At 35.4% G+C, this 12,353-nt stretch overlaps 1 protein-coding gene across 5 annotated transcripts in view; it reads left to right on the top strand.

Moving 5' to 3' along the window:
* Positions 1-12,353, top strand: part of LOC135840685 (puratrophin-1-like) — a 166,867-nt gene that overhangs the window by 88,317 nt on the left and 66,197 nt on the right. For all 5 annotated transcript variants that reach the window (XM_065357311.1, XM_065357312.1, XM_065357313.1 and 2 more), the window contains one exon: positions 5,217-5,766. In XM_065357311.1, the coding sequence (XP_065213383.1) occupies positions 5,217-5,766 (550 nt within the window). The remainder of the gene's footprint in view (positions 1-5,216; positions 5,767-12,353) is intronic.

Below are 12,353 nucleotides of genomic sequence, written 5' to 3'. Positions count from 1 at the left end.
CAGCGTTTGTCATAAAATTGCCAAAAAGACCTGCTTGTTGTCAAAATTTGAAAAAAATGTCTGCCTCCTAGTCAAAAAGCCCAGCTTTTATTTGAGTAGGCATAATTTTGTGTTTTGGGAATACCTATTTTCTTTCTGTTTCTGGTCATTACTTCATTAGAGACTATTTCAAAATATCTAGAAAAATATTTGTACTTGAAGTGTAATCAAAATTTTTAGTAAAACCATTGAAAAATTGGTTCGAAAATTCCTTTTTTTGATGGCTTGCATCTTCTTCATACGGACTCTTTCTGGGATAAAATTTTCTCTGGATCACTTTCAGCTCAAAAAGAAGGCATTCATGAAATTTAATCGATTTTTTTTCTTCACAATTTTACTATTCTAATTATCATAATAAAGCATTAAAGTAACGGTTCCGTTAATTTCAATAGATACCACTAAAGAGGAGCTGGAAAGCAATTTTACAGCTGAACTTAAAGTTTCTATAGTTTTTTAAGATAGCTTTTTTACCCAAAGAAAATGAGATAATTTCTATTCGTCTTCCAAATCTTATTGCATAATCCACTTTCTTTCTGCAGTAATGAAAGATGCCTGGTCCAAAGAATAGAACTAAATGGATGTACGTACGTATGTGCTCGTATTATCGTAACTCCTTCAAACGAATGAATATAAAACCAGAGGGAAAAAACTTTCAAAGAAGTCACGTGTCAATGGATAAATCGAACGGTAAAAATTTCTCAAAATTATACTTACTCTTCACACTTTGAGAAAATATAGGACAACAACATTTAAAAATCATACCTATAGAGATATGACAATCTTTTCACATACAAATGATCACGAAAGCCCACAAAATAACCAAAAAAAAAAAAAGATGGCAATTTATCAACCAACGTTTGTATTACCATTACAAAGAATTCATAATAAGCGAAAATATACGCAATATTTTCAATAGCTGAGCAACATTACCTATGTATGAGATCGCGAGACTGGAAATTTCTATTAATTCAACAACTCTCCGGCTCATCGTCGTCATAATACTCGAAATACATCACCGCCTTCGTCTCCAAGTCTGGCGACTCGAAGTGAGAAATTTAAACCATAAGAATTACTCAATGTCATCGAATACCGTTACTCATTATTCGCCAATTCTACAATAATACTATCTACCGGACACCGGTATTATACATAAGAAAGTCGAATACATTATAAGATGTACACAGTGTACGGTTGGTCTATGTAGCTTAGGAGCATATACGAACGTGGATTTGCTGAAAATGGGCTGATTAAAACGCTAGCCATAAAACTCGTATGGCGATTATAACGCCGCACCGCGTTACTTTCCATCAATACGTTTTAATTACGCGTAAATTAACAACATCTTGTATACACTATGACGATAATTTAACGTGTATTATGAGAGATAGAGAGACCAGACTTAGTATGCGGAATGGGTACTAAGATACATCGGAGGATAGCCGATCGCCAGTTCAATCAAGGTGAGAAATGACATCAATTATCTAGTTCGCGTTTTTTTCCTCGTAATAAACGCCTCGTTGTTTGCTGATGACGATGAAGTTCGCCGGGTTCATTCGAAGGTATGCTGAGTTGTAAACAGGCGAGTAAAAAAATTCAAAAACAATAAAGAAAGTCAACCTAAACTTTCTAGACAACCGGCGCGAGTAATATATCGAAGAATCGCCTTATAAACGTGGAACTTCTTGTCATAAAGAGGAACTTTCCAAGCCCAATGTATCTATAAGTTTACCTATCGCATGGCTGTGTACTTATTCCAATCTACATTCGTATATACTAATAATATGACCGACGAGCGTCCACTATGTAGGTACGGACTCGGGACTATGGTTTATTTGAAAAATAACAGTTACCATTTGCTGAGCTATATTCCTTCGATACGCCAACATATCACTCAACGGTACAGTCAGTCGTGTCTCGACTAACCTTGATCGTGATGTCCAAAGCTGGGCGAAATAGCTGACGTTACCGTAAATGGAATTTTAATCGCGATTTAAGACGCCGTTAAATTTTACTTTCTTCCGATTGATTTCTTACTCGTACGTAGTACTAAAACGCTTTCCTCGTTTGCTTTTTATTATGACATATTGTTGAAATATGATCTCTTAATCCTACCAGCGAAATTAACCGACAAGTAAAAATTTCAAAGGCAAGGCCGCTTTTGTCTTTTGACGCAAGCACGACCACATACTCGAGGTAAAACTACGCTACAAAAGTACCTTTTCGAACTTGAGCATTTTTTTTTCAAAAGTGATTTCCATTTTGAAAAAAAATTCGTAGCTTTAAAAGCTCTCCATGATGTTATCGTTGCGTAGTAAGTAGTACTATAGGCAGTAGGTACCCACTTGAATGTCACATTCGGTGTGATTCCAAGTGCGCAGCCTAATTCATGCACTACGTTTGTATAGGTCTGCGTATGCAGCACCTAACCAAAAAATACCAGATAATGGGTCTGTGTAACGTGAACTTTTCACTTTTAATTGTCATCCCTACGATATTATACGTGTATGGTGTTCGTGAATTAAACAAAATGTTCCCGGTTGTCTCTTCTGTACGTGCATTGATGAGCACAGCACCCAGTCTCTCGCCGCCATCGCCATCCACTCGCACATGCTAACAGCTGGCGACCGGTAAAGCCTCCAACACCAACCATTTCCTGTGATGTTTATGCGCAACATTGTTGTCATATTGCTCCCAGATAAGATAAAAATTTGCCTTCAAATATTTTTCACTTGTGGGAATCAAGTATTTACATCGGATAAATATTTACAATTTTTTTTTATTCTCATTTGTACGTATGCATTTACGTACTCGTTTACTTTCGTCATTCGTAGTTGAGTATTTTACGACGAGGCTTTATTGTTCGTACGTGAAAACCTTAACCTTATTTTATTTATTACGCTCTTCTTCGCTTTTTCGTCAGTGATAAAATTTTTTTTTAGGTTGGTTGTTTAAAGTAGGTTCACGTGAATTTGTAAAAATATCACCAAGTATTTGGTTATTAATGACGTAAAAATTGACTGATTTTGAGCAAACGTTAGGAAACGTTAAAGTTAAAGGTATACGGCGCTTAACCGAGTAAATATTCACGTAGTCTAACCATCCAATGAGTAAATCCATCACTTATTTTCATTGCGCATTAAAAACTGAGACATGTCATAGATTAGGTCGGTAATGGATACATCTTTTTTGACATATTAAAAGTAACTAACATTTTTTAAATTTTCAAAAATTCGTCAAAAATCAAAAAATTTTTCAGGGTATTTAAGTATAGAAAATTGGAAGAAATTGTCTAGAAAATTGGTCTGGAAAACCTGGGAAAGTCAGGGGAAATGACTTGTCAAAAATAGTGGACACCCTGTAGAACGATGTGTCATTATTTCAAGTTATCGCCTTGTTTTCTGCATGTTAAAAAAAAATTTCCTTACAAGGGAACCTCTTGAGGTGTCACACTCCGATTTGAACGGGGCCACGATTTTTGGAAAGATCATTGTCTAAACCCCAAAACCAAATTTTCAGCTGCCCAAGTTCATTTTTCAATTTTTGGCGAATTTTCGAAAATTCAAAATTGACTGTTTTTGGCGATTTATGTTTTTTTTAAAAAAAGTACGTACTTGATCAATAAAAATGGTCAAAATAAGTCTCAAAACTAATGTTAATTACCCAAATCCAAATTTCACTATTTCCAGCCATTCTGGAGCCTCCAGCGTGATTTTTAAATTTCTCCAGAATTTTTGAATTTGCTCCAAAAGACGTGAATATGAAGTTGGGTAGCTAAAAATCGAGTTGTACGTATATTACACTCGACCTGTTCAACGAGTTTATCCACATTTGAGCCGATTTTGGGAGTGACACCTCAAGAGTGGTTTTTTGACCGCAGCTTTTTTCAAAATTAAAAAATCCAAAAAATCAAAAGATAACCGTTTGTGAGGAAGTTTTTGAAATTTGCGCGAATCGCTGTATTTCTTCAAGAACTAACCCCTGGAGCGCAAATTCTACCATTTCCAGCCGTTTTGGAGCGAGAGTGACACCCCAAAAAACCATTCTTGAGGTGTCACTCTCAAAATCGGCTCAAATGTGGATAAACTCGTTAAACAGGTCGAGTGTAATATACTATAACTCGATTTTTAGCTGCCTAACTTCATATTCACGCCTTCTGGAGCAAATTCAAAATTCTGGAGAAAATGAAAAATCGCGCTGGAGGCTCCAGAATGGCTGGAAATGGTGAAATTTGGATTGGGGTAATTATTATTAGTTTTGAGACTTATTTTGACCATTTTTATTGATCAAGTACGTAGATACTTTTTTTTAAAAAAAGCATAAATCGCCAAAAACAGTCAATTTTTAATTTTAAAAAATTCGCCAAAAATCGAAAAATGAACTTGGGCTGCTGAAAATTTGGTTTTGGGGGTTTTAGACTATGCTCTTTCCAAAAATCGTGGTCCCGTTCAAATCGGAGTGTGATACCGCAAGAGGTTCCCTTGTTATAATTTGTATTCAATGTTTCAAGTGTTAAAATTTTTTCTCAAAATTTCAAGTTTATTTTGAAATTAAATTTTTATTTGAATTTCTAAAGATCAAATTAGTAGGTAATTTTTAAAAACATTTAAATTTTGCGCGGTGATATATTTTTGAGATTTTCTACCCTCAAATTTTCTCAATCTCGAATATTACAATACACCTATATTAAGAATTTTTTCTTTAAATAGTAATTACATGCCTTATTTAATTGAAATTATTCAAAAGCTTACTGCCATTCCAAACCGCAGTTGAGATTCAAATTTCGACTCTTCTGGCCAGCTGCTGTCCCTTTTGTTGAAAAAAATGGTGTGATTCTCATTTGAAAGCATGATAAGCTACTTTTTCAACTTCAGGATTAAATAATTCTGGTCCGTTTGTAGAGAAATAAAAACGGTGTTTCGATAATTTGTGTTTCCTGTATATTGGATATCATTTCCTCGTTATCATACGGGCATAGTACACTGTACGCTTCCTTGACTAGGTCTAAACTTGTAGCATTAAAAAAAAAAGTTGTACGTCTTCGCCGACACTGTGAACTAAAAGTATACTCAATACTCATGTTCCACAGTCTATATGTGTATACCTAGAATAAAGAAATAGAAAACAAAAACGTCGAATTTATTATCCGATCGAGTAATCAGATATGTGATATTTTACAGGTTGGAAGCATCGTCGCGTCCAGAGGTTGGCCGCTCTCAGTCGGGCAGCATGGCATCGCGTTACATCTCACCGAAATCGAACGGTCTTGTTTGAAAAACGGCGACTGTTACTTGTTGGCCCGAGTTGACCGCGCTAAGAATAAGGCCGATTTGATTCTAAATTGGAAAATTTTCGGCGGCCATTTCAGCAAAGTGATCGGTCGTCGATTCGACAGCCCGCTGGAGATAATGTCCGGCGAAGAAAATGCGGATAGTTTCGAACTATCCGCATTGCTGCAAAGTCTGATCGTGACCGTTGATCGTGCCATAGACCGTGTACCGCTGGAAAGTTTGAGCTTTCCGTGTCCTCATTGCATCGGCGTTACGGACGAGGAGTTCTCGAAATGTCGCTGTCCGACGAGCGTGCATCAGCCGGTGGAGAAAAAGGACAGCGGCATACAGACTAGTCCTATATTCGAGATAGATCACGGATTTCCACATATCGACAGCGATGAAGATTACGATTGCGATAGCAGCGGAGCTATCGATTATTCTAAATGTCTTCCGAACGGTAAGTACACACAGTACACTTATGTGCGCCATTATGTAAATGGAAATCATGCCGTTAATTAATGATCGTGCTCGAGATCGCGGCGCGGCGGCGCGATTGTGATCTGGAAAAGCAATTAGAATAGTAAAAGTTTGAGAACCAGGATATATATGTGCATAGACGTACGTATAAGTTGGTGTGGCGCAGAGCGATATGTGCTTGTGCATTATATGCACATGCTTTCGTATAGGGCGATGACATTTATCTACCAGCGTCAGCGTCAGCGTGTTTTTGGCGCAATTGTGTGAAAGAATCGTCGTCTTATGTAAATATTGATTTGTGCGCCGGTGTGACGAGTCCGGTCTGAACAGAATGTCAGGATTTTAACGACGGTAAATATTTATCAACCTGAGCCAAATTCGACGCTCGGTAATCTTATAATCGTATATCGTTCCGTTCAATTATTGGAATTCTCTGTACCCCGGTGCTGGTGAGATTACCACCTCGTATTATTGCGGCTTTGAGAAAAATAGATGGAGATGCAGTCAAGCTCGTAAGTCTACGTATCTATCTATATCGCAGTGTCTGGAGGGTTGTAGAATGATTCGACGTGCTTCTCATATCAAAAGCGGTCTTTTTCCTCTTTATCGAAAGAGTAATTACACGTTAATAAACCCTCATAGGTATAAGGTATGAAGTGTATCTGTATAGTACGAGTAGTGCAGGAGTATCCTTGAAATTCATCGGAATATTAAATATATTCCGCGAGCTTGTTTCGTGTACCTATATAGGTAGGTGGATGTACATCTACATAGACGATGTACTTGGCAAAATGGTTCTGGTCTGCGTCTGCCATTTTTTCGCGTGTATATTATGGTATTTGGCTTCGTACGCTTACTCGTCGTCATCGATAATGCGTCGGATTGTACTGTAATTATATGCATCGCTGAGCTGGTAAAAATTCAATGACAGCGAGAGTGGTTTAATGTTAGAACGAGATGAATTACCTGTGACATGAAATTATAATTTTATTCTATAAAAAGGGTGTCGCGACGTCGCGTCTGGTACGTCTACGTAGTAGGTACGTACGTACAACGATGTCGTGAAACTTCGGATTTGGCTGTAAACAATTACGAAACACGTTCAAAATTAGAAGAAGCAGTGATTTAGAAAATTTAAAATCAGCTTTCAGCATGAAATAGAGAATCTTGCTCAGTGGCGTAGCCAGGATTTGAAACTCAAGAGAGGGAGGAAGGGTGAAATAAGCATTGGTAGAAGTTGTCTTGGTTTTTTGGTTCTCAATTTTTCACAAAGCTTTATAATTATAACATTATTTTTGCAGAAGTTTATTTTAATGCATGAGTAACTCACTGCTCAGGTGAAACAAGTGCAATTTTTTTTGTTGAAAAATTTTAAAGAAGCGCTCATTGGCTGCTCATTATTTTTTTTTAGCTGTTTAAAAGTTTATTTCAAGTTTCAGAAGGGTGAGAAGAAAGGGCGGAGAGGGTTCTGCCGACCTCTTCTCTAATTCCGACCACCTACCGATTTTATTCAAATGATGCCGGAAATTTTCCGGAAAAAATGTATTTCTATTCCTTTTTCACAGACAAAACGAATAACACCAAAATCGTAATCCTAAAGTCAAAAGTTGATTAGATAGAGCAGAAAGTTGGCTTTGAAGGGTCAAAACCTTTTTGGAGCCTCTCACATTGTGTTTCATGACTTCGGTAATTTATGTGATTTTAATTATGTGAAATATGTTTTGAGAAGTAAAAGAGACGAGGAATTCAATGAAATGAAAATTTTCAAAATTTGACAAAGTCAAGTTGAAAAATTTCTCAAAATTTTTTTTTTAAAGTGCTCTAAATACCTCATTTTTTCCTAAATTACAAAAAAATCACATTACCTATGCCTATACCTATTAGGGTGGATCTAAAAAATTTACGCAATCTTTGATTTTGCTAAAAATTGAAATATTATTATGTTGAAGATTTGGAGTTGAAATGGCCTCAAAAAATTTTTCAGTTTTCACCTGCCCCTGCTGTGGAACGGTGGTCTCTCAAAGTAGGGTCATTTTGGGAAAAAACACTCTGAATGCTCTCGAAAAAATCAGTATGTCTATAGCTATTGCTTGAATGAATGATAAAAGTTATGAAAATTATTTTAATTACTCATAAATAAATCGATTTTGTACTTTTTTTACACGTTTATTTTTCAATTTTGGGGGTGGTCGGAATTAGGTCCCAACAATTTGAAAATTCAATTTTGAGCTGTTCAAGAAAAACTTTCGTGGAAACTTTCAAAATTTATTTATGTCGATGAACTTTTGGTATGTGGTGGGGGAAGGATCATCAAGGTGTATTTTAAGCCATTTGCGGGATTTCTATCTCAAAATGTGTTTGATTGGCAGCCAAAAGAAAAAAATGTGGTCGACATTGGAGCACCTTACCCTTATTCATTGGTTCAACTTGAACTGAACCAAAAATGAAGTCATGATCTTTCATTCTTTTCACTCAGTGAAATGGCTTTTGTATTCCAAACTACAGTTAGGTAACTTGACACCCCTTCGGGGGGGGGGGGGTTGAAATCTAGATACAAGATGTCATACAAAAAAGTGCATTTGGCGTGGCGTTGCTAGCGAGAAATTAATTTTTTCCGGGTTTGGAGGGGGGGGTCACAAAACCCCTCAAGTATTTACGCTACTGACAAACGAAAACACAACTTTCTATAATAATTACATAAGTTGAGAGCAATTCGGTATAATATTTTTTTTAATATTTAGGCACAGCAATTAGGTATTTTTATAATTTTTTTTTAAAACTATAGGTACGCAGCTAGGTACGTACCTAATTTACAAAATGACGCCTCAATATCCCTGAATATGGACAACGATCCCAAATTTTGAATAAAATCTTTTAAAAATGTAATATATAAGCAGTAAGTGGCCGGACTGTCATCACGTTTGGTATTATCGTTTTTTGTTTTTTTTTGTGTTCGTTTTTTTTTCTTGCTTGGCGGGGCAGTCCGACCGGACTGCTTGATTCAAAGTAAGATTTAGGAGAAAACCTTCTGTGTAAATTTCTTCCCTTAAACAATTCTTCCTCTGTGGCATTGAATTTCATGTTTTTAAAGGAGCTAATTTTGATTTTGAAAACCGCTTGAGCCCGAAATCAAATCTGGACTCTTCAAATTCTCATATCTTCTAATTTTGTGAACACCGCCAATCAGTACTATCACCACTATCCCAAACTCCCTCCATTTTGATAAAAAATGTTTGAAAAGTTGGAAAATGTGAGGTGAAATAGATATTTATCGATTTTCATTAATTCAAGTCGCTGTAATTTTATTTTATGGATTTGACCTCTCGCGTCCATCTATACCTATCAGTTTCTCACTTTTTTCAATGATCCAAACCGAACGACTTCGACTTAGTTGGAATCAGACTATCATCATTTTTAATTTTTTCTTTTAATTGAGGTGGCTGCAGGGGCATTTATGGTAGTTGATTTATCCAAAAAAAAATAAATATGTAGGTAGATTTTCGAGCTCAGTGCCCTCGAAAATCTCAGAAAAATGCGTCACACGTCATTTCAAATTTGTTGAGTATTTGCTTATTGATGATGAGTGATGATTGAAGAAAATTACCACATTGCGAATTTGCGAGGTTTTCTAAAATTCTCACATGGCTGAGCTCACGTTAAAATAAACAGACTGCAAGTGCTATTTTATCAATTATTTTTAAAATTTCGAACATTAAAGCGAAACAGATGGAGGGGAATTGAGGGACAGTGAGGTGTTACTTTGTATACTATGTATTTCAAATGATTATGATAGTCACTTTGAATTTAATTTGATGATTAATGAATCAGTCAGTGATTTTCTATTGGATTGTGGTGGGAAATAACCAAGTGATTTGATGTAGATCTCTCCTTAAACCAATCACTGACAACTATGTAAAGGAATACCTTGAGCAATTCTTTAAAAGCTGATAATGAGGCAAAAAAAAGTATGCTAGAAACATTAATTTGAGAAAACAAATAAACACCTGTGTATAAAATTTTGCAATTTATACATATAGCTGCCTGTAGTGATGGTCTTTTGTTATCGTGTTTTATTTATTATTCAACTTCCGGGTGTATTCTCTGGGAGTTATCCTAAAACTAAAGGAATAAACTGCGAAATATTCATCCTTGAAATGAACGCTTCAATAACTCGTATTAATAAGCACCAGTTTCATTCATTTTAATGATAACGTAGGTACCTAGCTACCTACCTAGATCAAAAAAGACTTACGTATTATCAATGATATTACTGAAAACGATTTATGAAATTTCTTCAGGTGATTTGTGTGTGTAATTCAAATCAGTATATATAGTACCTACCTACATTCTACCTATCTATCCACGTGGCATAGATATATTTTTACAATTTCACTTAATAGTAGTTACTAATAATGCATGTGATTGTGAAAATGTAAATAAAAGGGAGGTTGTACATAGCTATTAGCTATGGGCGGTAAATACCGAGTACATACAAAGCTGCAAAAAAAGTTGAAAAAATAAAGGTGTAAAAAATCTTCATACATCATATATCATGAAAAACATTCGGAAACAAAGCTATAATTAATCGTGATCAAAAATAAACTCAATTGACTTTGTACATATGTACCGAAGTATATCTGCAGACTTCCTTAAATTTTGATTTTGCATACCTAGGTCTAGCCCGCGTTTAATTACTAACAATATTCAAATTAACTATTCGCATTATTCCTGGTCATGGTCCTTGGCATTCGTATTAGCAGAAATAGAAGTACATTCCTAGATAAATAGGTAGGTATATAAAATAAATTATGGAATGTTTGCAAATGGAAATCACCTAGTACGAGTATTATTTCAGGTTGAGTTGAGTGATCGACTTTTAAAGCATAGGTAGCTCTGGTTAGGCAAAGGCACTCGTATTATAAGTACACGGTGGTCGACTCCACGTAGCTAACTTATAATTTAAAATTACAGGGCACGTGGTTTTATGGAATGTAAAGTCGGCATTATGATATCGTTTATTCGTTATTAATAATTGTAATTTGCTTTTTATCGTAAACCGAAACATAACTACATTTATAAGCATTGGGAGCAATTCAAGCGTGTTTTTTCCATTTACCGGTAGAGTAGTTCCAAAGACTGCGTTACAGAGGTAGAAAAAAATCATGCAAAATGTTTGATGCTTTTCAAAGAAGCGTGAGAACAATTAATTACTCGTAAATTTCGCCGACAATTTTCAAATTGTTTAAAATAGCATATTTGTAGAAAATATTCATAAATGGATTCAAAAATATGTAACTGATCTTATAAGGACGAGCTCGTATTGCATTCTTGTGAAATACTTCTGCCTACCGGACAAAAAACCACAATGGTTACTTTCACTAATGATTTGAATTAATTCTAATTTATTACGTAAAAGAGAACCAAATTTGAATAAATTATCCGCCAAGTATCAAGTATGACTATGACTGCGACGCCTAATTGTTACATTTAAGAAATAAATGCTATAATTATGAGCTCTTGATGTACTTAGGTAGTTTAATTTTTTTAAGGGTTCGATTATAATCTGCAAATACTTAGATGGAAAAAATATGATAAGAATAAAAACAATTCATGACAATAATGAAATGGTTTACTTATCATTATGTAAATGAACACTTGTGATGTAACGAGAATCAAATGCCTACTAACGTGTATGACGACGACAATGCAATTGAGATTACTTTACATTGCAGTAAAGAACCTTGGCCGAGCTGGAATTTTACGGTTTTTCAGGTAAAGCGAGACGACTACGCGACAGAAGCTATTGTAACTTGGATTTACGATGAAAAGCGATACACATATTCGATTTGTGTGTTTATTCGATGCGGAGATTTCAAAATACGTGTGTTGTTTTGTGGTTTATTTTGAAAGCGAGGATTCAGGCTTGTTACTAAAGTGAGTTGATTTGAAATGGACGATCTACGGATTTCGATTACCTACCTACTTTGAGATTATTTCCCAGTGTCAGTATCACTATATTTAGAAATTGTGGGCCATATTCAGTACATATGTACAGGATGTTACTTGAGTATGATTTGATCGAGCAATATCAAAAAATAATATAACAATACCTACCCGAAGGTCTAATTATTTAATTTGAATGAAGACGATCAATATGTTCGTTGTTTTGAGGTAATTTTCAATAAAATGGAAAAGGAACAGCTGCTTTAACCATCCAGCCATCAAGTTACATTTTGAAAATCTATTTTGATAGCAGTGGGAAAAAATACAGGGGAGGGGGAGCTCGGCACATTTTTCAAAAAACGAATACCAAATTCCGAAAAATACTACTGAGCAGCTGCAGTTCAGGGGCCTTCTATTTTGGTGATATTTTAATTATCATCGCATTAATTGACAATTTGGAATTTTTTTGAAATTTGAGATTCCCAACTTGAAAAAACGAACTTTTTAACTCGTCACCTCGACTTTGTGATTCATTTGCCATAGTACATTTGAGGTATCGAACTTCTCATAGGATCAAATTTTCAGTTGTGTAAGTTGACAACACCTTTTGGGGCGATTTGAAAT

This window comes from Planococcus citri, chromosome 3, assembly GCF_950023065.1.
Source record: "Planococcus citri chromosome 3, ihPlaCitr1.1, whole genome shotgun sequence".
Lineage (NCBI taxonomy): Eukaryota > Metazoa > Arthropoda > Insecta > Hemiptera > Pseudococcidae > Planococcus > Planococcus citri.
The sequence above is the reverse complement of the archived record's forward strand: the minus strand, read 5'-3'. Positions and strand labels throughout refer to the sequence as shown.